This window comes from Haliotis cracherodii, unplaced genomic scaffold (genome assembly GCF_022045235.1).
Source record: "Haliotis cracherodii isolate W230 unplaced genomic scaffold, xgHalCrac1.p SCAF_17, whole genome shotgun sequence".
Taxonomy (NCBI): domain Eukaryota; kingdom Metazoa; phylum Mollusca; class Gastropoda; order Lepetellida; family Haliotidae; genus Haliotis; species Haliotis cracherodii.
Window position 1 is genome coordinate 10,282,471 of NW_027266272.1, and position 27,934 is coordinate 10,310,404.

The 27,934-nt window shown below is 40.6% G+C and overlaps 1 protein-coding gene across 1 annotated transcript; it reads right to left on the bottom strand.

Moving 5' to 3' along the window:
- Positions 1–106: 106 nt before the first annotated feature.
- Positions 107–27,873, bottom strand: LOC139464361 (matrilin-3-like). Its single transcript, XM_071245889.1, has 4 exons — positions 27,804–27,873; positions 10,457–10,508; positions 7,273–7,386; positions 107–728 (listed from the first exon to the last, which is right to left on the bottom strand). Exons 1-4 carry the CDS (start codon positions 27,810–27,812, stop codon positions 157–159), a joined length of 747 nt encoding a protein of 248 aa, XP_071101990.1. The 5' UTR covers positions 27,813–27,873; the 3' UTR covers positions 107–156.
- Between the last annotated feature and the right edge of the window lie 61 nt (positions 27,874–27,934).

A 27,934-nucleotide genomic window follows, 5' to 3' on the forward strand; every position in this document is an offset into this window, starting at 1 on the left:
CTCTCTCTCACACACACACACACACACACAAACACGCACACACATTACATAAAGATTATCAAATGGTCGATTCCTAATGCCCGACCCTGAATACAACAAATTCGTATCATATGCAGACCATTTATTGGACACGAAATAACATTTAGTCCAGCTATCTTAGGATAGGAGACAAAACCTAATCCTCTTTTGGATAGCACTGGCTGCATTAGGGGAGTCAATATGAAAGACGTTGGAAGGTTCCGACGCAATCACGTTGACTGTGGAATTGGCATCCACTGCCGAGATAGCAACAACAAATACCTCAGCTTTGGCTTTCAGATCACCAATACTGGCAGCAATGGCCTCCCGGTCCTCGCTTGTGGTGTACCCATCGGTAAACATGATGACCTTATTTTCAACGTACATGCGGTCGCCATTATCAGGGATGAAAACTTCTCTCGCAGCCAGCTTGATGGCATCGCTGATGTTCGTAGTGGGACCATCTTCGTATGTCTGCTGCTTGAGAGCTTCCAGAACATCCGACTTGCTGTTGCTATATTTATTGAGTTTGAATACTACTCTAGCGTTTGAAGAAAACACCATCAATGCAACGTTAGTACCTCTAGGGTGTATGGTTGTAGAGTTTAGCATACTCTCTTGAAATCGTTTCATTTCGTCAAAGCGGGGTTTGCTGATGGAGAACGACACATCTTCAATGAACAGGATGTCTAGCCTCTTGTCTCTGCAGACTGGAAAATATGATGTGCAATATTTAAAGATTGTTCCTGGTGAGTAGATGAAGGGACTTACCGATACGTTGTTTGTAACAGTGGCACACATATATAGATAAACTTTGTTACAGTGTAAAACATACATAGATAACTTTTGTTACAGCGTTACACATAATATATAGATAACATATGTTACAGTGTTACAGATATATACAGATAAACTTTGCTACATTGTAACACAGATATAGATAAACTTTGTTACAGTGTTACACATGTAGATAAATTGTGTTACAGTGTTACACAGATACAGATAAACTTTGTTGCAGTGTTACATATACAGATAACCTTCGTCACATACAGGTAACCTCTGTTACGGTTTTACACATATTTAGATAACATTTGTCACAGTGTTAAAAATATATAACCTTAGTTTCAGTTTTATTAATGTTTAGATACCCTTTGTCACAGTGTTACACATATTCAAATAACATTTGTTGCAGTGTAACACATGTTGGTAGCCTCTGTTACAGTGTTACACATATTTAGATAACCTTTGTTCCAAAGAAATTTGACCCGTGAAGATTCCGGGGTAGAATAGGTCTTCAGCAACCCATACTTGCCGTAAAAAGTGACTATGCTTGTCGTAAAAGGCGACTAACGGGATCGGGGTGGTCAGGCGCGCTTACTTGGTTGATGCATGTCATCGATCCCAGTTGCATGGATTGATGCTCATGATATCAATCACTGGATTGTCTGGTCCAGACTCGTTTATTTACAGACCGCCGTCATATAGCTGGAATATTGCTGGGTGCGGCGTTAAACAACAAACCAACCAACCAACCAAAGAAATTTATATTTATCATTTTCCATGACGCCCTCTACATATTCTAGGTCATACCATGGATGGACCTCTGCGTCAAAAGCACAAGTATTAAGAAGACGGTAATACAATAATAGAGCCACTCCATCATGTTGCTTTGGATACTGTGTTTGTCCCATTCACTGACAATGTGTTTGACAGTCTCATCAAATTCATCACATGATCTACATTTCATATTTACATTTTGATGCACTATCACACACTGACGGTTTCGAGTGGGAAGTGACTGGTCCTGAGCAGCAAACAGAAAGCCTCCCCTTTCACTTTTCAGGCCATCCGGCTTCATCCAAGCGAAGGATTCTGCAGGGTTGCTGAATTTCTCAACACACTGCACATAAACTGAATGCAGTGGTTGTTCAGAGACCCCAGACAGGGAATGGGACTTCTCCCAGGAAGCGCTGCCTAGTCAAAACCTTTCGGAGAATGTGAAGACTCCCTCTCCCAAAGTCAGTCATCAGATGTGGAGGTACCAAAACGAAGGCACCGAGAACAATGGGGAGTCGGAAAACTTGGTACTTGAGATGCAAGCATTATTGGCACTAAATGTATCGCATATCTTCCACACATGCTCCTGCTGCTACTACTACCACTATAGTGCAGCGGCATAGCCCCCAAATCTGAAAGTATTGTGCATTTTGTGATACAATCACCAGATTTGGCACACACTTACTTTAATATGTTGTTAACATTTTTGGATATGGAGCCACTTGAAATTCCACCTGCCTGAGAATCCAAATGGCGGCCATCAAAATTCTATTGTCAATATTTCTGGATCTATGTCAGCTATACGCTTCTTCTTGGCGGCTAATAGTACAATTTTGGGGCCAAGGAATTCAATGGTCTAAGATACAAGTGGCTATAACTGCCGCCATGTTGAATTTCAAGATGGCGACACAGTAAACAATAAGTATTTAACACAATATTTTGTTTATTTTAGCCATCTAAGCCACATAGAACAGTGATGTCCCAAATTCATTTTTTCGTGTGTGTGCGTGGATCTGGGGGTGGTTACAGACTATGCTCAAGCTACCTTGGATTTCAAAATACTATATTGGTATAATATTGTCAATAATTATTCTAACGTTAAATAGGGTCATTTCCTGGCTGCGCTGCTCTTGTTCTAAATGTAGATGCCCCAAATGAAGACTCTGCGTTTATATGTAGATGAGACTGCATGGAAGTTCCGTGCTGAACAGCTGTGACATCAGATCTATATAGAGATTTTATTCTCAAGTTTTTCCTGCAAGAGTTACTTGTAGGTGCTCAATCTGTGGAGAACCCTAAAACTTAAGTTGACTGCAGTCATGTCAAAAGAGTTTAAACTAGTTGATATGACTAAGGCTGTGGTTCCCAAATCACTCACACCAGTTACCTGGGAACTGTGTGTGTTGTGCCAAGAACAGAAACCAGAGGCGCTTCATTGTCCTGCTACAACAAAAAGACAAGACGAAGGCGCAGGGTACAAATCACTTGCGGACAATTTAACTCGGTTTGATCAGCTTGGACAACTACCTGAAGATGTGAACCTGAAAGGACTCAATGAAAGTCAAGGAATAGCAGCTACATGTACGCTGACAGCCCACGAAGCAAGGTGGCCCAAGTCTTGCAGACTCAAATTCAACAATACCAAGCTAGAACGTGCTGTTGAACGGGTTGTTAAACGAAGGCATTCTAATTGTGGTCCTGGCCCAAGCACGGCTAAAACTGACCCAGCGAAGAGAAGATCTCAAGCCGCACTGGTGGATAACATACAGGAAGATCTATGCTTTTTTTGCCACCAGGAACTTGGTCCACAGTATCGTCAAGCGGCAACACTGGAAATGCGGCAACACTGGAAATAGGGCAACATGTTCGTGAGGCTGCAGAGTTACTCGAGGGCGCAACTGAGTGCAGGTTATATGGTGGCAAGAGAAGCCAAGTACCACAAGAAATGCTTGACATCACTGTACAATCGAGCTAGGGCAGTGGTGAAAAATGAGCAAGACAACAGCAGAGAACAGATCATTTCGGCTGTCGTGGTAGCTGAACTGGTGATATATATAGACGAGACTATTGCAGAAGAGTATATTCAAGCTAGCTGATCTGACCAAGTGGTATGCAAGCAGGATGGAACAGCTTGGGGTACAGCTGGACCAGTGCGTCCACAGTACACGACTGAAGGAACGCATACTAGCACAGTTTCCTGACATGCTAGAGCATAAGAAAGGCAAGGACATCCTGCTAGTATTTGAAGAGGACGCAGGGAACGCACTGGCCAAGGCATGTAAATTTGATCTTGACAATGATGCCGTACATCTGGCACGGGCTGCACAGATTGGGAGAAGAGACTTTTTGGTCAGCATTTCAGTGGCTCCTTTGCAGACACATGCTAAGAAGACAGTGTGTCAACACTCCTTCTGACATTAGTATCTATGATACTAGAAGGGCCTGGTGTCAAGGATCAAACAGGCAAGCGTTCCCCAGCATCTTTGGCAATAGCTCAGCTGCTGAAATATAACAGCATCAAGAATGCCAGGAAGGAGGCTCATGGAGTCACCCATGTCAGGCACAACATCAACCAGGAAACCCCGCTACCAATAAATGTTGGTTTGATGCTGCATGCGCACACCAGAAAAAGAGACCTGGTAGATACCATGTCTGGTCTAGGAATCCTCACCGAGTCCTCAGAATATCTGCTGAGTTAGGCAATGGAGCATGTGGTCTGCCCACCAAGCCTCCTGGCAGAAGTCTTCACCACAGTGGCAGTAGATAATATTGACCACAATCCCAGTTCCACCATATCGCAAGACTCCTTCCATGGAACTGGGATTTCGCTCATACAGTACCCAGGCCATGCAGAAGGGGGAAGGGATAGGGGCATTGTTGTCATCGGGGTTGCAACCAGCGTCAAGGTTGTTGACCCGCTTCCTCGCTATTACACAGAGGTACACCAGTCCCTTCACATGATAGGAACCCACCTATTCCAGCCGAAACGCAAAAGTCACTGGAGACAGTTCTCCCTCAAGAGGAAGTGGCCAAAGAGAAAGTGTGGCTGCAAGCTGTGAAACAATCTTGTGATGTGCAAAGTGGTGGTCAATGTCCAGGAAACATTTCGTGGGCTGCACATCATGCACAAAGCCAACCAGTAGATCATGTTGCAGTCACCCCAACTGCTTTGCTCCCACTCTTTCATGACCAAGCTTACTCTGTGGCAATGATCCGCCATTCCATGGATGCTGTGAAGGAAGCTGTCATCCACCTGAATCCAGGGCAAACACCTGTTGTGACTTTCGACCAGCCGCTGTAGGCTATTGCCAATAAAATACAATGGAACTGGCCAGACACACATGGGGAAGACAACTTTGTGATAAACTTAGGTGGTCTTCACATAGAAATGGCTGCCATGAAGACTGCAGGAGACTGGCTACTGGGCAGTGGGTGGACACAGGCCCTGGTGCAGGCTGAAATAGCAACCTCTGATATGGCAGACTCCTTTCTGCGAGCAGCACATGTTTCACGAACTAGACGCGCTCATCAGGTGACAGCTGCCACTTTGCATACTCTGCAACATGATGCATATGACAAGTACACTGAACGAGCCGCTGCCGAGGAACAAGCGGCACTGGCGTTTGACACCTGGTGTGATGAGAGAGCGAAGAACTGTCCACAGTTTCAGTGCTGGTCAATCACTTTACAGATGGAGCTCTGCATCCTCATGTTTGTGCGATCACTTCGAGAATCAAACTTTACATTGTACCTTGACGCTTTGACAGAGCTCTGCGTATGTTTTTTTGCACTTGACCATACCCACTATGCCCGCTGGCTTCCAGTACATCTAAGGAGGCCGACACCCGAATGATGGTGCATGCAGCAGATGCCATGAGGTGACATCGGCAAATACGGACAGTGGACACAGACGTTGTCATTCTTGTCATTGCATTGGTCCAAGAGCGACAGGAACAACTGGATGAACTCTGGCTTGCGTTTCGGGACAGGCAAGAACTTCCGATACATAGCAGCGCATGAGGTTGCTGCAGGTCTGGGACCTGAGAAGTCAAAGGCACTTCCAGTGTTCCATGCTGTCGAGGGTTGTGACACGGTATCGACATTTGCAGGCCGTGGCAAGATAACAGCATGGGATGCGTTCCCGGAGGTTATAGCTGCATTTCTCCATCTGGCCACCACACCAAGCGAGGTGCCTACAGACGTCTTGTCAACTGTTGATAGTTGTCGTTTTTTCTCTATGACTGCACAAGCACATGCACTGATGTCAACCTCCTGAGGAAGAAGCTGTTCTCAAGGAAAGGGAGATCCCTTTAAGCAATACCTTCAACACAGGCAGCTCTTGAGCAACACATCAAAAGAGCCACATATCAAGCCGGGCATTGCTGGGGACAAGCTCTTGTCGCATGCTGCACTCTGCCATCTCCATGCGAATGGGTATGGGTGAAGACTGAAGATCAGTTTCAACCCCTTCAGCCTACCATAAGCTGCAAAGTCATGCTATGAACTGATATGCAAAAGGTGATGCAGTGGGAAATGCAAATGCAAGAACTCAGCCCTCAAATGCACCGAACTGTGCGCCTGTGAGGGCGAATGTAACAGTTAATCAGTATCATGATCAGTTACTGTTGAACATGTGTGAATGCTACACATCCATGATCGCTCAGTAATCTTCCCTTTTGAGTTGAGTAATGTTAGATAGTATTGTAAACATAATTTCCTTTTGTACTGCTAAGACTAGGAGATGTGGTAATGTGTTTCTAGACGTTTTTTCAGTGCCGCCATTTTGAAATTCAATATGGCGGCTATTGTAGGCACTTGTTACTGACACCATTGGATTCCTTGACCCCCAAAATGTAGAGTTAGCCACCAAGAAAAAGTTTGTAGTTGACATAAATCCAGAAATAATGACAATTATAGATTTTTGATGGTCGCCATTTTGAATTTCAAAATGGCGTCTTACGCATATGGAATTTCAAATGGCTCCATATCCAAAAATGTTTGCAGCATATTAAAGTAACTGTGTGCCAAATTTGGTGCTTGCATCACAAAATGCACAATTGGCTTGCTATGCCGCTGCACTACTATTCCTACTACTACAAGAGGTTTCTTAATCGTGAAAAGTGCACTTCCTATGCCGTGAAATAATGTTCTTAGAGGCTACAAACTCACTCACTGTACATGAGTGGCACGGATGGCCCAGTCGACATAGGTGCCTGAAATCGTAGTGTAGAGTTGTGTCCCTTTGGCATGTTTTTTTGTTGGTTGGTTAACGCCGTACTCCCGCAATATCCCAGCTATTTGACGGCGGTCTGTATATAATCGAGTCTAGACCAGACAATCCAGTGATTTAAATCATGTGCATCGATCTACGTTTGGAATACGATGGCATGTCGGCGAGCCTGACCAACCTGTCAGCATGGGTTGCCGAAGACCTATTCTCTACCCTCTACTCCTTAAGGTCCTTAAGCATGTCAGAATCCTTAATCTTGACTTCTAATCCAAGATATTGATTCTTGTTTTGTCAACACCATATCCGTGCTAGTTGGTGTCACCAAATAGGTAACGTCTCAGACCTACAGAATGTACATTATTTCGTGTATCCCCTTACGTCAATCTGACACACAGTTATATAACTAAAACAATGTTAAAAGATGTGTTAAAGCGAACTCATTCCATCATTGCCATTCTGAAACCTACCTGTACAGTTCACACCCGAGAATTCATACCAACAAGCGCAGCTGTACCCGGTGCCTTTTGGTGTGCATGTGCCTCCATTCTGACACGGTCTCAAACGGCAGGGGTCATTGTTGACTGTTAAATGATATATGAAGCTTAATTACGAGTAGCTTCCAAAAAGTGTTCGAAATAAGAAAAAAGAGCAAACGACAACATATTCGCAAATGCATATGAGTTTTTAAAGGGTGATAATCAGTGTCTGAGGGGTTATAACGAGGGTGTGGTCGCCCTGACAGTTTTTTAAAGGCGATTATCAGGGCGTTGTTTCCATGACAGTTTTTAAAGGGTGATAACCAGTGTATGAACGCCATGATAGTTTTTTTAAAGGCCGGTAAAAAGGGCGTGATCTCATGACAAATTCGAAAGGGATATAATCAAGGCGTGGTCTTCATGACAGTATTTAAAGTGTGATAATCATTATGTGTGGACGCCATGAAGGTTTGTGAACGGTGATAATCAGGTTGTGGTCGCCTCGACAGTTTCGAAGCAGTGAAAATCAGGTTAGGTCACAATGACAGTTTCAAAGTGGTGTAAATCAGTTGGGGTGATCATTACAGTGCCAAATGCGGGAAAATCAAGGTATGGTCGCTATGAATGTTTCGAGTGGATGCAAATCAGGATATGGTCGTTATGAATGTTTCGAATGGGTGCGAATCAGGATATGGTTTTTGAGGGGGTGCAATTCAGGGTGTGGTCGCTGTGAAAGTTTCAAATGGGTGGAAATCAAGATATGGACGTATAATAATTTGAGGAGGTGAAGATAGGGTGTGGACAACATGATATTTTGGAGGGGATGAAAATCAGGTTATTGTCGCTGAGACAGTTTCGAAAATTAAGGTACTGTCTCTTTTACAGTTCTGAGGGGGGTGAAACTCAGGTGTAGTTGCCGTAACTTTTTTTAAGTTTTTCGCAGTGTGTGGAAATCAGGATGTGGTCGTAATGACAATTTCAAAGGTCGGAAAATCCGAATGTGGTTACCGTGACAGTTTTGAAGGGGACAGAATCGGGGTATTGTCTCTATGACAGTGTCGAGTGGGTGTGAGTCAGGACACGGTCGGTGTAACAGTTTTCAATGCGTGCAGATCATGGCATGGTCGCCATTTCAGTTTTGAGGGGGGGGGGGGGGGGGGTGTTTTGAGTTTTGTCGCTGTGACATTTCCGAATGAGTGATAATCATGGTACGGTCGTGAAAACGGTTTTGAAGGAGTGAAAATAAGGGTGTGGTCGCCATGAAGGTTTCGAAAGTGTTAACATCATCAGGATGTGAACAACATGACAGTTGAAGGGTTGGAAATCAGTGTGTGGTGGCAATGACAGTTCCGCAGGGATGAAGATAAGGGTGTGGTTGCCATGACAATTTCGAAGGGGCTAAAATCATGGTGTGTTTGCCATGACAGTTTCAAAGGCGTGAAATCAGTGTGTGGTTGACACGACATTTTCAAAAGGTGACAATCATATAGTGGTCTTTATGACAGTTTTAATTTGGTGAGAAACCATCATATGGACACCATTATGTGCCGGTTTTTTAGGGGATTAAAACAGGGTGTAGCTGCCATCACAGTTTCGAATCTTTAAAGAGTTTTGTGGAAGTGAAATTCAGAGTGTGGTCGCTGTGACAGTTTGGTCATGTGAAAATCAGGATGTGGTCAGCTGTGACAGTGTAGATTGGGTGAGAATCAGGGCGTGGTTACGATGACAGTTTCAAGAGTGTGAGCACCAGGGTGTGGTATCCTGGTGGAAACCAGGGTCTTATCACTATGACAGTTTAGAGGGGATGGATAAAAATCAGGGTGTGGTCACTATGTCAGTTTGGAGGGGGCGAGAATCATGGTGTTGGCACTATTACTGTTTCTGGAGTGTAAAAAGAGGGATCAATGTGCCTGGAGGAACAGCTACGATACTAAAACAGTACAATTGTCGAACCGATCTTGTGAACTGCAGGTGCTTGTTGGCTTCATGGACTCAGTAGACCCAGTGGGTCTTTGCTGCTATAAACGGTTTCAAGGCATGAATTATGAATTATGATTTCTATATGCAGCCATCCATCTTTGATATTTCCTTTAATAAAACATCTTCTCAAAACATTATATGACCATTGGTCTGAAACGTGGTGGGTCACTTTTTGAAGTATCAAGTTAGTTCAAGATAATCGTAAATATAATATGTTTGTCAGTAGCCATACTTGAAAATACAAAACATCATCCATCTCATTAAAATCAGATCTGAGTTCTCACTATCGCTAAACAAAGATCTGAGGACAACTCATTGCGGCTCACGTTAGAACGACCTTTCACTCGACCAATCAAAGCATCGCTTACCAGATCATGAAAGTGACAGTCGGAATGTATTTTCTAATAATGCAATCTCGAAAACGTTAACAGGGGGTATTCCGAATGACAGTTACGGCCCGTACGACTGATTCCGTCAAAATTATCGTCTGTCTCTCGGTTCCATGGGATAAACATTTGAACGGAGGAGGCATTGCACCGTATGCAGGAAGCACTGTCATACACTCTCAACCATACATTATATAATTAGACATTCCGGAATGTTCGTTTGTTCAGTTTTCAAAATTTTAATCGATAACTGTGTCAATATATTTTTCAAGCGTAGACAGAAATGGAAGTCACCAGGTTGAAACGAGTGCCGTAAAGCTAGAGAAAGCTGCTTTCTAATTGGCTGATGTCGACCTCTTGTTAGTCATTTCATTCGTCGGTCAATGTTCGCGAAAGGTCGTCATGACGTGACCCGTATTGGGATGTCCTCAGATCTTTATTTAGCGGCAGCGAGAACTTAGATCTGATTTTAATGAGATTGCCATCGTAATCTTTTTTCTCCTCAGAAACCACGTGATCAATGAAGCTGAAACTTCACATTGTTCTTCACACCAATGATGACACATTTTAATTTGTTCAAGAAGTTTGAATCCGATTTTTTTCTATATGGGGATATTACAGTAGGACTATAACACCATTCATCTATCATAATAATGCAGATCTTTGATCACTTTTGATTCAACATCTGGACGCTAATATTTCGTACTTACTTTGAAGAGTTACTGATTCAATTTAAACTTGGTTATAGAAGTAAAGTGTCCATATGGCAAGAGATATGCGATTCGTGTGAGCGACCGAAACTAACTTACCCTGGCTGTAGCACGAGCAACAAATCAGCAGAAGCAGCAGTATTATCGGATCCTGGAAAAATCAACATTTGAATAAACTGAAAGTCTGCTTCAAAATGAAAGGACTTAAATTTTATTTTATAAATCTAGTCAGGCAAACCAGTGGTTGAAATCCGGGTGAGGTTTGTTTTCTATCAATTCTCAGCAGCAGTATCACATGAAAATAAAAAAAACCAAAAAGATATATAATACATAAACTGAGGGGCAAAAGGAAATTTGTATTTTATCAATTTGAAATGTTGTCTAATTTGATTATGTCTTTTAACCAACAGTTTGTAAAAAGTAATCAGTGGTTGAGTAATTGTGTGTAAAAAAATTGATGACTGGGGTAAGAAATCAATTTGCAACCACAAGTAGGTATTTATAAGAACATGTAGGTATATATATGCCAACAAGTAGGTTTATATACCAACAAGTCGGTATATATTCCAACAGGCAGATAATTGTTCCAACAACCAGGTACATATTCCAACAAGCAGGTATATACTCCAACAGGCAGATGCATGTTCCAACAAGCATTTATATATATATATATATATATATATATATATATATATATATATATATATATATATATATATATATATATATATATATATATATATATCCCAACAAGTAGGTATATATTCCAAAAAGAAGGTACATATACCAACAATTAGGTATGTATTAAATCAAGCAGGTATATTATCCAAGAAGTAGGTACATATGCATGCAAGTAGATATATATACCAACGAGTAGGTATATATGCAAACAAGTGGATATATATTCCAAAACGTAGGTACATATTTCAACAATGAGGTATGTAGTCAAGGCCATTGTCGACGGTGATGTATAAACATTAATTCCGAATTTGAGAGCGATAATGCATTGTTCCATAATTTCAATCCAGAATCCAGAGTTAAAGAAGTCCGCATCAGACAGATTTCAGTTTCAGATCAATGAAGGTAAACTACCCGGCACAAGAAGGTAAACACTTAAAATTGGATTTGCCAAAAGTATTACAAACGTTATCAATACGTTACGTGACTGTAAAAAAGTTGTCGAAATACTGAAAACTTACCCATTTCTTGTTGTATATATAGTCTTTATTCATTAAGTATTGTAGGCCACAGGCCCATTATACATTACAGAGTATACAGTGGGAGAGAAACATTTTGATACAAAGGTAAAGTTTAGCTGATTTATGCAAGACGTAGTTTTATTGCTTTGTAAATGGATACGGATAGATTTTGAATGATTGATACATTATTTGATGCCATTGAAATATTAAACGTATATATGGATGGGTAGAGTAATCTGTTTGGGTATATATGTTCATCTTAAATGTACATGTCGATCACTAATTATTATAAAATGAAATTTATCTTCAATTTGATATTGATTGCAAGCCAGACACAACCTTTCAGATTTTAACTCTTTTTTTATACCCCCCAGTCTCAATTCGGAGCTGGTGGGAACAGCATCTAAATTGCGCAAGGGCACATTTATATTTAAATATTGATAATTCTTTAAAATATGTTTTTAAGCCGAAATTTGTTTTGAATAAACTGTAAAGAGTTAATTTTGAGCTTGATGAAAGAGTTGAATGCTAATTTTGTTCATAAGATAATTTTAGACGGAGTATAAATTCAGACAGAAAGCTGGAGATATTACTTATAAATTGTTGTTCCCATATGAAACCAAAACCGGTAGATAATGGGATGTGTTTTACTTTTGATGCCCAGTCAGTTTTACCATTACTACAGTCTAACAATAATAAGTTATAACATTTCTTTACCAAAACTCATTCAGGTATATTAATTATTTTCCATCAATACTTAACAACATGTTTAAATGAAAATATGAACATGTACATTGGGGATCTTCCGCATTCTCCTCTAGCAACGTGATTTGCGGATGACTGCTTAACACATAAAAATCTCTTACAGGCAAACATTTGTACAACTTCTATTTCTTCGTATTTATGAACACCCCAAACTTCAGAGCCATACAATAGAATTGGGCTGATTTTGGAATCAAAGATTTTTTTAAAAAAGATCATGAGCTGATAGATTTAACATATATAATGATTTAATAATTCCACACTGAACCTTTTTTTGCCTGAGTTGATGCACTATTAACATGAGCAGACCACAGTAGTGATCTAGAGAATACAAATCCCAAGTATTTGTAACATGAAACACATTCAAGCCAGTGTTCGTTAAAATACCACTTCTCGACTCTTGATAAATTTCAACCATTTTTGAAAACAACGATTTTAGTTTTGGCTAAGTTAACAGACAGGTGGTATTTATCACAAAAACAACTTAAATCATTAATTCGTTATTGTAGCCCATAGACAATATCTGCAACAAGGACGATATCATCTGTAAATAACAGCAAAAATACCTGCATGATATCAGGATGCAGTTGCATCCCCGGCGCACATGAAGAATCTATTTGTTCAACAAGCTCATTTGTGAATATAGAAAATAAGAAGGGGCTCAAGACGCAGCATTGCCTGAGGCCTGAAGGACAGTCAAAACTTTTATTTGATTTAACACAACTATGGTTAGATTCAAGTGCATTTAACATATTGGATGAAACTCCCCTGTATTTCAATATAAACCGTAATTTAGATCTGTTTAAAAAGTCGAAAGCTTTTTTGAAGTCCACAAAAAGCGCATAAAACTTACCACGCTTTTTTTAAAGGTAGTGTTGAATAATAGTAAGTAAAATTAAACTGTTATCTTTTGTGCTATATCCTTTTCGACATCCCGCTTGCGACTCGCTAAGTTTGTCGTACGAATTTGCCCAAAATACTAATCTTGCATTAAGAACTGATGTATAAAGTTTACTTAAAGTGCTTAAATATGGAATACAGTAAGGGACATTCTCGCGATCTCGCGATCTCGCATTCTCGCGATCTCGACCTTTGGAAACGAGCTAAATGTGCCCCAAACACGAGAATGCGAGATGGCGAGAACGCGAGAATGTCCCTTACAGTATTCCATATTTAAGCACTTAAAGCGAGAATGCGACATTTGGACATAATGCAAAATCTCGCAATCACGCACTCTCGACTTGACAAATTAGGCCACAAAAACACGAAATCGCGAGAATGCGACATTTTATTTTCTCGCGATCTTGCGTTCTCGTGTTCTCATTTTTTAGACGCTGTCCGTGCGCATGCGTAATATCATAAGGTCAAGGCATTCAGCTAAAATGAGATTGTCCGATGTTTTTACATGACACCATAGTCGCTACTTTAGGCCATGCAAAATTAATTAATAGATTTTCATCCTCTCCCACCTAACTACAAAACATCCCACCTTACATTATTCTATTGCAAGTTCCTAGAAATAGAAATATCGCTAATATGTGTGTTCCTACTCCGTACACATAGCCCATCTGAACACGCATGATACATGTAAATCGCACCCTTCAAGAGCAGTTGTACACAGATGCCCTAAACAGTTCGATAAGAAAACAATAAAATGTTAAAAATAAAATGTGTTCCGTCTCCCATGTATTTTAAAATGCAATCAAACTCGAACTAATAATTCATTGTGGCCTTGACATCCACATGATGGGCATGCTTATACTGGAAAAGTACCCCCAATATCCAGCCTGAGGGACCGGCATGGCTCTGAATAAGTGAGTGAGTTTGGCTTATCACCGCTTTGAACAGTATTTATATTTCAGTTATACCCTGGCTTGTCAGCTTGAAATGGGACGAAACCCACCATCATAGGTTTCTGGCACACCCAAGGAACGCAACTCTACACAGCGAATTGCGACGCCTCAGACGACTGAGCTACTAGATGACTGTATATGTAATTGGGCGAAAAACGCAAGAACGCGACATTGGTCAAGTGTCGCGATCTCGCGTTCTCGCGTTTTTCAAAATATTTGCATATGACTGTATAGGCAATTGGCACAAAAGCACGAGAACGCGAGATCACGCCATTGCTCAAGTGTCGCGATCTCGCGTTCTCGTGTTTTTCAAAATATTTACATATAACTGTAAAGGCAATTTACACGAAAACACGAGAACGGGAGATCCCGACTTTGGTCAAGTGTAGCAACCTCGCGTTCTTGCGTTTTTGAAAATAGTTTCATATGACTTTATAGGCAATTGACTCAAAAGCACGAGAACGTCACTGAAGTTCGCAAAAACAACTTTATCGTCAGTTTAATCAGTCAATGAGATTATCTGTAGTTGCTAGAATAGGTATAAATACGGACGACAGACAGTCACATATCATTCTGTGGCTGTCTAATAAATTTAAACTGACTGTTTATTCACTCAGGTCTTGTGTTGTTGTGTGGGTTGGTCGTGTATAGTGGTACCTGTGCTAAGCGAGCTGATTCCCCAACCCTCGTGTTAATAGTACTATCATGTTTCCCTGGATTGACATGTCTTTGCATGTGTTTGTGACGGGTGCCATCGGTTACAATCCTGTGACTGGAGTCGATATATTTAATTTAATATCATAGATACAAATATGAAATTTTGGACCTCGATAGTCACATGTTGTCGTTGTACAAAGGCATTGAAAACTGTACATTGTCATGTCACATAAGGCCACGAGGGTGCGCTAAACTCAGTATCTCGTGTCACCGCCCTGGGCAGCAATCACGGTTCTGCATCTCCTTTGCACTGACTGGTTAAGCGTACGTTGGCCAGTTGTGGAGTGTCTGCGGCGGTTCTGACATTGACATACACGTCGATCAAGTTCATCCCAGTGTTGTTGGATTGGGTTGAGATCTGAACATCTCGACGGCCAGGGCAAGTCGTTGATTATGGCATTATGGAGGTAGTCTACCGTGACACGATATGTGTGCGGTGGTGCGTTGTCCTGTTGAAACAGCTCCCCCTGGCGGTCAATGATTGAAAGAAGGTGAGGTTGAAGAATTTGATTCATGTAGCTATTTGCTGTCAAATTTCCCTGAACCACAACCAAGTCAGATCTCGTGGTGAAGGTGGTGTACCATGACACTACCGCCACCGAAATTGACGAATTCATGTACACAATGTTGTGCAAAACGCTCATTTCGTCGACGATAAACACGTCGTCTTTCATCTTGTCAGTGAAGAAGAAATCGTGATTCATTGCTAAACCACAGTGGTCTCCAGTTTCTCAAATTCCAAGGCTGTAAGGTATGGCACCAGCGCAAGCGTCGCTGTCGATGGATCTGTTGCAAAACAGGGACTGATCTTCGGGGTTGGATTCCAGCTTTGCGAAGATGGTTCCTGATAGTCTGGTCCAATATCCTCCTCAAACCAGGGAGGCGTCCTGCAATCTCCATATCTGTGGCATTCCGATGACATAGGTAGGACAGTCGAATGTAGCGATCCTGTGCAGGGGTGGTAACTCTTGGTCGGCCGTTTATCGGACGGTCTGCAGTGGAATTGAACTGTGTGTATCGATCTAAAAGACGGCAAATGTTGCTGTGGTGGACGTTGAAGTGGCGTGCAACAGAAGACTGCGATTCCCATCTTTAGATACGTCCTATGGCAATGTTCCGATCGGCAGGGCTGAGTTTCAACATTTTGGAACTTGAAAAATGTTGACAATTGAATGACAAATTATTGGCTTATGCTTGCCTTTTTATAGCCACTACCACGAGTTACGAATGACATACCTTTCACCTTATCAATGTACCTCGAGTACAAGCAAGTAATATTTATGTATGTGGTGCTGGTCCAATTTTGTGCCACCATTGTGTAGCGTAGCATTATTATGAATATGAAATCACAATAACACACTTTCTTTTTAAAACAGACGAATTGTGCATTGGTAATGCTTTAATCTCTACATTAACAATCCCGGAAGAAAACTAACCCCTTTATTGCACCACTGTGCCCAAGCTTGTTCTATTATGCCAACACTCCAAACTCGAGGCCTAGCAACATATCCGATTACACTGGCCCAGGCTGACCCTAGCAGGATTCGGTCAGTTCTCCATGCGATACTCACATCTAGTCTGTCCCTTGGTCCTGCACCATGACTGTGGAATTTATATTTTTTAGGTATTCTGTTTTACTAAAATCCTAGGCATGTCTAGATGTTACTAACAAGTCTTGTTTAGTTGATTCCAAAACATCAGAAGGAGAAAGGTTCTTTCAAATAAAAAAAATATATTTTGAAGATCCTAGAGAATATTTTTTAAATGGACTCCAAGTAAAGAATGATGTGACAAGTCTAGATCGCCTAAGTTCTGGTTCTGAAATCAAGCATCGTTCTTGGATCCATTTGTATTCTATTGAGTAGATTTATAATTTTAACTACGACATCTGGGATGTTGGTTGATTTTAGATGTGGGTATTTAAAGATAACAAAATGATATGAAATATATATTATTTATGATGTAGCTAAGGTATGTGCACGTGTAAAAACTGTAATTTGTAGTCAACCAAAGAAGATCTTCAACACTTTAGATAGTATATTGTTTTGAAATGTCTCGCCTCATGAACATGTTCCACGTTTCCATATTGTATTCAATTCCACCCATGACTGTACACAACATTTATATATTTTACATGTATATGACGGCTACATGGGCAAGTATAACGGTAAACACAAACGTGTGTTTGTTTAACATTTTTGTGTGTTGAAACACATGTTATATTAAAGGGAAAATATAAACATTTAGTTCGGGTAACTAATTCCAGCTATTGTTTCCTGAATAAAATATTATTTACTTCAGGCATACACATATTATTTCGTGTCATGTGACACCAGATGTTGTTATCAACTAATACTCACGTCGTAAACAACCATAGAAATGTGAAACATCAATGCTAGAGAATAACCACTTTCGATTTTCCAACGAAACAAATTCCTTTTGGCGTAAACATTGACAATAGCAGTAAAAATGTATTAATGGATCACTGAAAATCATCAATATGTTGTTGCCTCAGATGAATAGATGAAGTTATGCCAAAACACTAAGCTCTTAGAACTCTTGTTTGCCAGCTGGGACCATATATCAATATATCAGTTATGAAATGTATTTACATGTTGAAAGCATTGACAGAGAGTATTGTTATCTTGGACGGTTTCTGCAAACGAAGTAGACATTTTGGATTCCATTTATGCACAAGAAGATGTTTTATTTATCAAAATATGCCTGTGTTTGTTTGAAGGAGACATGTTCTTCACCGACTTTGCTGCAGGCTTCAATGCAGGGTTAGAGTACACAAAGACTATCCAGAGAAAATCAATTCAATTAATTAATCAGTGCTGCTACCAGTGCAAATAAAGATATTTTTTAACATGTTAATGTCATTGTGTGTATATACAACACATAAATAAAGTACATGTTTACTTTTCTACAGTTTTATATACATAAAGTACAAGATTACTTTTCTACTTTTCTTGGATCACTCCATTCTAATACTGCCGCCATGACCTATGTTGTTTTAAGTTGTGTGTGACAAATTGGACACGAAACTAATGGGAGGATACCGACTACACTGGCCCAGGCTGACCCAAGCGGGATTCTCTCTACTGGTCAATTCTCCATGCAACACCCACAGCGTTATGTGTCTCCCAGAACCAAGAGAATACATATGAAAAGGTCTCCAACTAAAGTCAAGAATGATTTGGCAAGTCAAGATTGCCTCAGTTTGGGCCCTGAAATCAAGATTACAGAAAGAAGTAAACATTTCTCCAAGTCTGGAGCATGTTTAATGATCCACCGCCCAAACTGATTTCTGTAGGTGATATAGAAACGGACAATGTATGCCCATCACTTTTTTAGGTATTTACCCTATACACCATTCAATATTTCTTCATCAAACTTTATATACATTAGACATGCACTGGACTGGCACCTTTGGCTATTAAGGGAGTTTTCAGGGAGGGATTTTTTTCATATTGCGTTTCCAGGCATATGAGGATAGGGACAATCGTTTCTTGAGCATACCTCATAAGCTGTTAACCAAAGGCAAATTACTATGTTGAGTAATGTCTAGAATCACTTATGTCTTTGATTGGCATTTGGAAGTTGGAAACACATGAATAATGGAAGTTGGAAGGACAAGACGTAGTCCTGAAACTTCGCTATCAAAGTACTTTATAAAAGTTTTGTTTTTATTGAAACACGTAATTGCCTTTACTTATAAGAGGTTAATCCCCATTGTTATAACTCATCACCAGTCTAGTGTACTTTACTGTCAGTCAGCCTAGTGTCAGCCCGGGAGCAACAAATTTATATTTAGGAGGAAAACTCCCCGTGGCGTTCCCGTGACTAGGAAGGGCTCAGACACGGTTCACTGACACGGGGTATAGGAGTACCGCTCATCAATCGTGTTTAAATCCTAAACGGAATACACATTTGGTGTCTAAATGGCTCAGACACGGTTCACTGACATGGGGTATAGGAGTACCGCTCATCAATCGTGTTTAAATCCTGAACGGAATACACATTTGGTGTCTAAACACGTTTAGTGCCTAAACACACGAAATACAGTGCATACCATCAGGGTATAATCTTGGCAGACGGCTACACAAAATTCAAGTCAATTCTAAAATCCCAATAGATAGTATGTGTACCAAATTCACACACATGAGTTCCAAAGCAGGACAGATCAACTGGAATTGCTGAGGCAGAAGGCGACCTCCCATACACATAAAACAACAACACAAAGTGAGGTGGTCTCTGTCTTGGACAAGATTGGGTTAGGCCAGGTTCACACAGAGCCGATCATGGCTCCCGTTTGAGATCACGAAAAGTGAAACCGTCGGATTATTATCCTCAGTGATCTATCTGGAATGTCCTTTCATTGTCTGAACGGAGTCGTATACGTTCGTAACAGAGTCCTGCGGATCGGGAAAGGTCCAGAGAGGTCGGCCAAGCACTCCCGACAGTATGGTGCGTCCCGTACCATTCGGGAACCGATTTTGACTAGTCGGTTTACAATCGTGACTATGTTGTGACAGATTCTGCTGTATCGGATCAAAATCGTAACAATGTGTCTGTGTTGCCTGGACGGTGTCCTGGGCATCGGGACGCTGTCGTGATAAACAGGCATGAATTCTTCATAATCGAGTCTGGACCAGACAATCCAGTGATTGATATTATGAGCATCGATCCACGCAATTGGAATGGATGACATGCATCAACCAAGTAGGCGAGCCTGACCACCCGATCCCGAAGTCGCCTCTTAAGACAAGCATAGGCACCTTTCACGGCAAGCATGGGTTGATGAAGGCCTATTCTACCCAGGATCTGCATGTCGTTTCATAAGTGTCAGGTCGAGGCCTCGCTTATTTGTATTACGTGTGAGGGTGGAGGGGTCCATGGATGGGGTCTGCGCTCTCGCTAAGCTATGTTTCGTTTTCAGCTCAGTCACACGTGTTGTCTTTAGAAGTGTGGCTGATGCAATACAATGATAATTCATTTGGATCTTGACTAGAGTGTATGAAATTCCAGATATCTATTTCAAAGTCTATGTATTTCTTATTCTTAGACCTTTTCTAAGTCTGAACGTTTTCTAATGATTTTAGCTAAAGTTAATGCAAATGTGGTACCCCAGTATCTTACATATATATATATGGGAAATATTCAATAAATTTGACATTACGCCTTTTTCCTGACTTGAAAATTTCCGTTGAAACAGGTGAGGTGAGGTGAAATTGGGTTTAAAGTCGCGTCCAAGATTATTGCACTTATATACCGACGTGCATGCACGTGTGTGTGTGTGGCTGCTTGTACTATTCTGGACTGATGCCGATTTATAGTGCTAGCTCACTGAGATACAATGCAGCAGTTTAACATGAATACCCCACTCAGACACAGTATACTGACTCCGACCCGACCAGTCCTTGTTTTAGCCCCTTAATGTCGAGCGCCAGACAGGGTAACAACAAGTACCATCTTTTAACGTTTTTTGGTATGACGCGGCCGGGGATCGAACCCCGGACCTTCCGCTCTCCAGGCTGACGCTCTACCACAAGACCACGGAGGCGGAACCCGTTGAAACAAATCTGTGCGGGATAATATGTAGTATTCTGTTACAATGCCATCTGACTATTCTATTTATCAAACAATTAGCCTCCCTGGCTCTATCATTGCAAGGAATATCAGAGACTAATTATCGGTATATGGTCCCTGGCAATATGTACCAACGGTCACCACCTACAAAGATAAGTCGTGACAGCCAGCAAGTTATTCGGTTGCAGTTTGTTTCCGTATTCGTTGGTTACATTGGACCACGAAACGGGAAGTGCGTGTGGCTGTTTCTTCAACATTCTCTTTTCTAATAATTTTGACAGGATGCGACAGTTGCGTTGTCGTGGATCGATTACGTACTGGAAACAATCCACGAAGTCACGTGAGCGTGGAGTGGCAAATTTGAGCAAGTTGAAAACAATCTGCGTAGAAATCATTGCTTCCACTAGGAGCCACATGCACAGCACCAAACTCTAACACGCGAGAGTTGGTCAATGAAAGCTCGACAAATAGAAATTCCAGAGCACGCTGAAGCTCAATTGACAATGTCAATCAAGCAAAGGGAGGAGCTTGATGAAATCATTCTCCCGCAGTAAATTTCGATGCCAAATAACGACAGATTCTAGACGGTAAAACGATGATTAGAAAGCGTACAAAACGTCGTTGAGATATACGACGTTTTCGTGTTTGCATTGACTAGTTCCGGTCTTCACAAGCGGCTGGAACAGACTACTGCACTCATTTACTGTGGAAAGACATTGTTTATCAAATTCAGTATGTAAGGTAATCCCATAGTAGTCAAAAACTTGGTGTAATATGTTAAACGGAATGAACTGAAACAAATATTGTTCATATTGTTTTAAACATGCCTGTGTTGATTAAACATTTTGGGAATATATTATATTGTAAATTAAATTTGACGAACATAAACTTTGCCGACGTATTGATGCATCGCATCGAAGGTTTCTTGTTTTTATATACATGTACTGTACGTGTATGGGGCCTGGTTTTGTGTCTTCCGCAGTCATAGTGCAGATTTGCCCGTCATGCCTAAGTCCCAGGTTCGATTCCCCATATGGGTACAATGTGTGAAGTCCATTTCTGGTGTCCCCCGCCGTGAAATATTGTTAAAACGGTGTGAAACTATACTCTCTCACATTGCAGAAGTATTGCTATTAGCGGCGTAATACCATACACATGCACTCACTGAGTGATGTTTTCAACATTTTCAGAACCTCTGATATAACATTGATGTGTAACTTCAACACACACAAATGGTTATTTTCACATATTATATGGTATTTGAGGTTCTGGTATTATAGTTTAAGCAGCATACTAAGTTCATCCACACAGTTTTCATTAAATATAACCCGTTCATCATTTAATATCGCGTTATTGGGGGTTTCTGGATATTAGTGATGCTCCATTTACGGGTAACGACTGTACAGCGTTGACATATTCGATACTTTTTAATCTTATCAGAAAATGAGCTAACAAGTGTGCAACTTGCATTGACACTACATCTAAACTTCTTCCCGTATATTTCAACGAGATGTCGAAATAGAGACGGAGTCAAGCTGAATTGAGCCGGGTGTGACGTCAATAAACGAGATGAGCTTTGAAAATGGAGGCCTGTGCGTACTGACTCCCATCTTAACGACGCGCATAGAGAGTTTCAGTCACATGTGGTTATTGTGATTTGACCAATCCGAATCGATTAATTTCGACATTCATGATAGAATTAACCTTATACGGCCATTTGTGGTATATTCGTACACGTGGTATCTTATATGGCAAAAAATATTTTTATTTTATGTTATACCGAGAGAGTTATATACATGTATGTATTGTTTTGACTGGTAATTCATTCAATTACTTTATTACCTATATAAACTATATTATCAAGATGGATCCAGGTACATTACTCGACTGAAATCATGTCGCAGTGCAGTGAGCAATTCCCTCAATGAGGACAAACGTTTTCTGCATTTAAAACTACCATCGTACATTGTCCTAAAAATAACAAGTTCAATTTATTATTATTACTGTTGTTGTTATTGTTATTTTTATTATTCCGACTATTGTTGCGACAAAAACAACTTATTAATGAGTAGACCGATGCTGTTCAAATGTATGTAGACAGTTGAACACCAGAAACCACACACACACAAGGTCATAAGCCCAATGACAAAGGGCAGATCATTCAGTAACCATTCACTTTTAAAGACATGTTTTGCCCTGTTGTTCCGCAACTTCTTGTCATGTCTGTTGTTTCCGGTGATGGAATTTCATGTTGTTTGATTCAAGATTTTACTTAGATTGGGGTACATGTCTTCCAAATCTTACCCCCCTGAACCTGCAAAATCAAATGTTTCCAAACTGTCTGAGAATTATCTCCATACATAACATATGACCCAAAAAGACGTTAAAGAACATCCGCTTTTTTCATGTGAGTACACATATAATTAATCTGACATGGTTAGGTAATTTAAGATCGCAAAAACCTCGCGAATGGATCCAGGGATTTCTATAGGTTTTACCGGAATGCGAGTCCTGGAGATATAGAGGATGGGCGATGGGGATTAACTATATTCATGTGAACAATTCGTTTTTTAAAACTTCTTTTGGGTAGTCAGTTATTATTATTATTTTTACTATTTATGTATTATTCATATCCTGTGTGAAAGCAACAATACATCCCTTTGCCCATTTTTACACGATTCGACATTTTCATAATTAATTGCGGGAGAATGTTTATTAAAATATCACAAATCCTACGCAAATTCTGATTGGCTAGCGCTGTTCCACTCAAGCCGTCATATGTAACCATTGAAAAAAACGCGAGAACGCGAGATTGCAACACTTGACCAATGTCGGGATCTCTCGTTCTCGTGTTTTCATGTCAATTGCCTATACAGTTATATGTAAATATTTTGCTTTCGTCCAAATTGCCTATACAGTTAAAAAATAACTATGTTGAAAACTTGACCAATGTCGTGATCTCGCGTTCTTAAGCTTTTGTGTTAATTGCCTATACAGCCATATGTAACTATTTTCAAAAACGCGAGAACGCGAGATTGCGACACCTAACCGTGCTGTTGTGCTAATTGCCTACAGTCATCTAGTGGCTCAGTCGTCTGAGGCGTCGCAATCCGCTGTGTAGAGTTGCGTTCCTTGGGTGTGCCAGAAACCTATGATGATGGGTTTCGTCCCATTTCAAGCTGACAAACCAGGGTATAACTGAAATATAAATACTGTTCAAAGCGGTGTTAAGCCAAACTCACTCACTTATTCAGAGCCATGCCGGTCCCTCAGGCTGAATATTGGGGATACTTTTCCAGTATAAGCATGCCCATCATGTGGATGTCAAGGCCACAATGAATTATTAGTTCGAGTTTGGTTGAATTTTAAAATACATGGAAGACGGAACGCATTTTATTTTTAACATTTTATTGTTTTCTTATCGAACTATTTAGGGCATCTGTGTACAACTGCTCTCGAAGGGTGCGATTCACGTGTATCATGCGTGTTCAGATGGGCTACGTGTACGGAGTAGGAACACACATATTAGCGATATTTCTATTTCTAGGACCTTTAAGGCAATAGAATAATGTAAGGTGGGATGTTTTGTAGTTAGGTGGGAGAGGATGAAAATCTATTAATTAATTTTGTATGGCCTAAAGTAGCGACTATGGTGTCGTGTAAAAACATCGGACAATCTCATTTTATCTAGCATTTTTAATGCTACAAATTGGTCTTTGAGAATTTTTTGTTGATGAATATGCTAGCTGTGTATAATATCGCCTCACAGAGAAACCACTGGCCTGTGATTATTTCTATGAGTGATGGTGTCGCCGCGAATAGCTGCAATACTGCTGATGTGGCTTTAAGCAATATTTACTCTCTCACTGACAGTGTTATTTGGTTTCCAGTTTCCTCACACTTTAATGTTTTCACTATCACTGGACATTCATGTACACAATTTCTTTTGTTAAATTATATTGAGCATGTTGAGGATTTTAATTTAAAGTACATAGGAAACAAAGGGAGAGGAGTGAGTGTGTGAGTGAGTGAGTGAGTGTGTGAGTGAGTGAGTGAGTATGGTTTTACGCCGCTTTTAGCAATATTCCAGCACTATCACGGCGGGGGACACCAGAAATAAGCTTCACACATTGTACCCATGTCGGGAATCGAACCCGGGTCTTCTGCGTGACGTAGCGAACGCTTTAAACACTAGGCTACCCGACCGCCCCCAAAGGGAGAGGACTCTACTCTAGGCTACATAGGACTTTGTGTATATAAATAATATGATAGCACTGTCAAGCTCAAGTCATAAGTTTGCTAAATGCTGCCTGGAGAATGAAGAGCATGAAAGAAGCATGACCACTTGACTACTAACGTGCGCATGCGCCTTGACCTTATGATATTACGCATGCGCACGGACAGCGTCTAAAAAACGAGAACACGAGAACGCGAGATCGCGAGAAAATGAAATGTCGCATTCTCGCGTTCTCGCGATTTCGTGTTTTTGTGGCCTAATTTGACAAGTAGAGATTGAGAGATTGAGAGATTTTGCATCATGTTCAATACCTCTATAATTATTAAGATCAGATTATCACGTGACTTATACAAAGAGATTATAAAACCTGTACTCCATGATTCAGGGAAATAAGTTAATTAAAAAATGACATTAAACAACAATTCCATGTATGGCAACAATACATCGGAGGAGGATATGAAAAATTCTGAGATAAGGTTATCTTCCCTGGAGATTTAGATTTTTTTTAGTTTATTAGATTGCTTCTTTTATCTCTTCTTGAGTGATCGGAGAATCAAGTATACAGGCGACCGTATCATCAGCATTATAGTCAGTATCAGTGTTTTCAGTCTGTTCTGGCAAATTAGCATCACATTCTTCAAATAAGTTCTAGAAATACGAACACCATTCTGATATATTTACATTATCCTTTTTGACGACTTTGTTGTATATTTCTTTAGCACAATCCAAAGCTCTTTTGTGTTATTTATATTAGCTAGTAAAATGTCTCTGATATGCATTATATAGTGACTGTCTCTTTTTGCTCCTTATTAAATCATTATATTTATTGCGTTGAGTAATATATAAATGTAGTGATTCACTGTTCTTTGATTTTCTAAAACATTTCTGTAGCCCCAGCGTTTCTGATCGATTGAAATCAAACCATGGTTGATCTGATTTTACAGGATAGATTTTCTTCTTTTTCTTCATGAAGTCCTCAGCATGGTGAATAGCATCAGTAAAAACTTTAACAGCTTGGTCGATATCGGTCAAGGCAAGAGTGCAACAGTCATTAATCATAGATGATATATCGGATGATAGGATATTGTCTCTTTCAGCAAAATTATTATCCCATACAAATTTGAAACCTTCCCCGTCTAGGTGGGTATCAGCTGACGAACTGGTGTGCATTTCTTGTTTATTTCATTTAAGTCACACACACATGGATGTATACTTTCTTTTCCCAGCAGTTTAGTAAATTCGGGGCAGTTAATTTAGTGGGATCTGGATTAATTGAAGTCCGGTTTAGACAGATTCCGCTGAACTAATTTCAGCAGATAGACACCTTGGTAAAAAATAAAATCTCCACTTTTTAAAAAAAAATAAGCATGTGGGTAACGGTAAACATCGTGTCTCGTACAGATCCCAGCACATATATTTAATAAAACATTCTCTGCAATTCCACTATTATCCCTTCCTCAGCTGTAGTAGCTTATACTCATCCCCTTTCCAGCTCTAGGCTCAGGGTTTCCTGAAATACTCGTCCATAGTGTAGGTTCCCCTGCAGAATGTATTTTAGTTAGCCTTATATACTCAACAGCAAAAGTTCCTGTAACTTCTTTCAGTGGCATTTAGAAGTTGGAGTGATGAAGTAAGACGAGCCCTATCCATCTATTGCTTGATAAAGGTGTTAGGATCTACACCGAAACATCGCACTAATTGTAATAAAGAAGTTGTTCATCCATAGAACTCGTCTTACTTTGAAAGTTCCTGTGACACCAATATTTTAGTGTATTTTTCAAACAAGTAAAGTTTTGTTTTCAATATCATAGTACATGTATGCAATCAAGTCACAAAAACGCAACTGATACAGAAAAGCATGCATTCCATGCAAAAGTTGACTTTTATGCAAGCACCATGCATTTCACTACCCAAGAACGGGTATAAAAACATGTGCGTTAACGGGATTCCATATCATTGTTTAGCATCGTGCTGACAACAACCACTCAGAAAAACAACAAAATTACGCAATTATTCAACATTGCAAAATGCCACGCCTGTCCAAAAATGAGCGTCTGCGAGCCATTGGTATGCTTGAAGCAGGATCGAGTCAACGTGATGCTGCAAGACAATTTAACGTCCACAGAAACACCATTCGGTGTTTATGGCAAAGTTGGCAACAGACGAATGCAGTCAGAGACCATCCTCGTGGCAGGCCACGCGTAACCAATAAACGACAAGACAACTGGATTCGAACAACACACCTACGAAATCGATTCCAGCAAGCAACAGTGACTGGAAGAAGCATCTAGTGGGGACAAGTTCTATTCACTGACGAGTCTCGTTTTCACCTCAGCCACAGCGATGGACGGATTCGAGTGTACCGATGTCGAGGTGAACGTTACGTCAATCATTGTGTCATGGAAGAAGATCGGTACCAGCGTTATGGTATGGGGTGGGATTACAGCAAGACAGAGGACCCGTTTGATACTGGTAAAGGGAAATCTCAATTTACGGCGCTACCGCGGCGAGATCATCGGCCCTGTTGTTCTACCGTCTTTGCGTCGTCATGGCCCAGGCATTACCTTTCAACATGACAACGCCGGCCTCATATTGCTCGACTTGTTCAGGATTCATTTCAACAAAACAACGTGAATGTCATCCCCTGGTCACCAATCGAGCACATGTGGGATGAGATGGATCGGCGCCTTCGACGTCAACCACGTGTTCCACAAACACTCCAGGAACTTCGAAACATGCTCCAGCAGATATGGACAGATATCCCACAGGACTTTCTGCGACGCCTGGTTCATTCCATGAGACGAAGATGTGTTGTTTGCATCGCAACCAGAGATGGACACACACACTATTGATTTGTAAATTGACATTTTGGCATGTTCGTGGGTTTTTTTATGAAATCACGCATTTTCTGAAGTCAGTATGGCAAATTTAACCATTTGAGCACTTACAGAGTCTTTTATCTGTTGCAAACCGAAATTGTTTCAGATTTGGTAAAAAAAATAACTTTGCATTAAATCTTGTTCAATGTCACAGGAACTTTTGTTGGTCAGTATATATAACTTTATAGCATAGAGAAAACAACTTACCTTCTCCATTGTCACGAGTTGTACCCAGTGTGGTGCTGCTGCAAGTGACGGGATGGTTTTATATGCTAGAATTGATGTGTAACATGTGTAGCCTCTGAGATAGCTTGGCTGGCCCAATCGTTATTTTCCGT

Coding starts and splice junctions, on each gene's coding strand:
- LOC139464361 (XM_071245889.1), bottom strand. Junction 7,387..10,456: donor TTGCTCGTGCTACAGCCAGG/GTAAGTTAGTTT, acceptor ATCATTTAACAG/TCAACAATGACCCCTGCCGT. Junction 729..7,272: donor CTCGGGTGTGAACTGTACAG/GTAGGTTTCAGA, acceptor CATATTTTCCAG/TCTGCAGAGACAAGAGGCTA.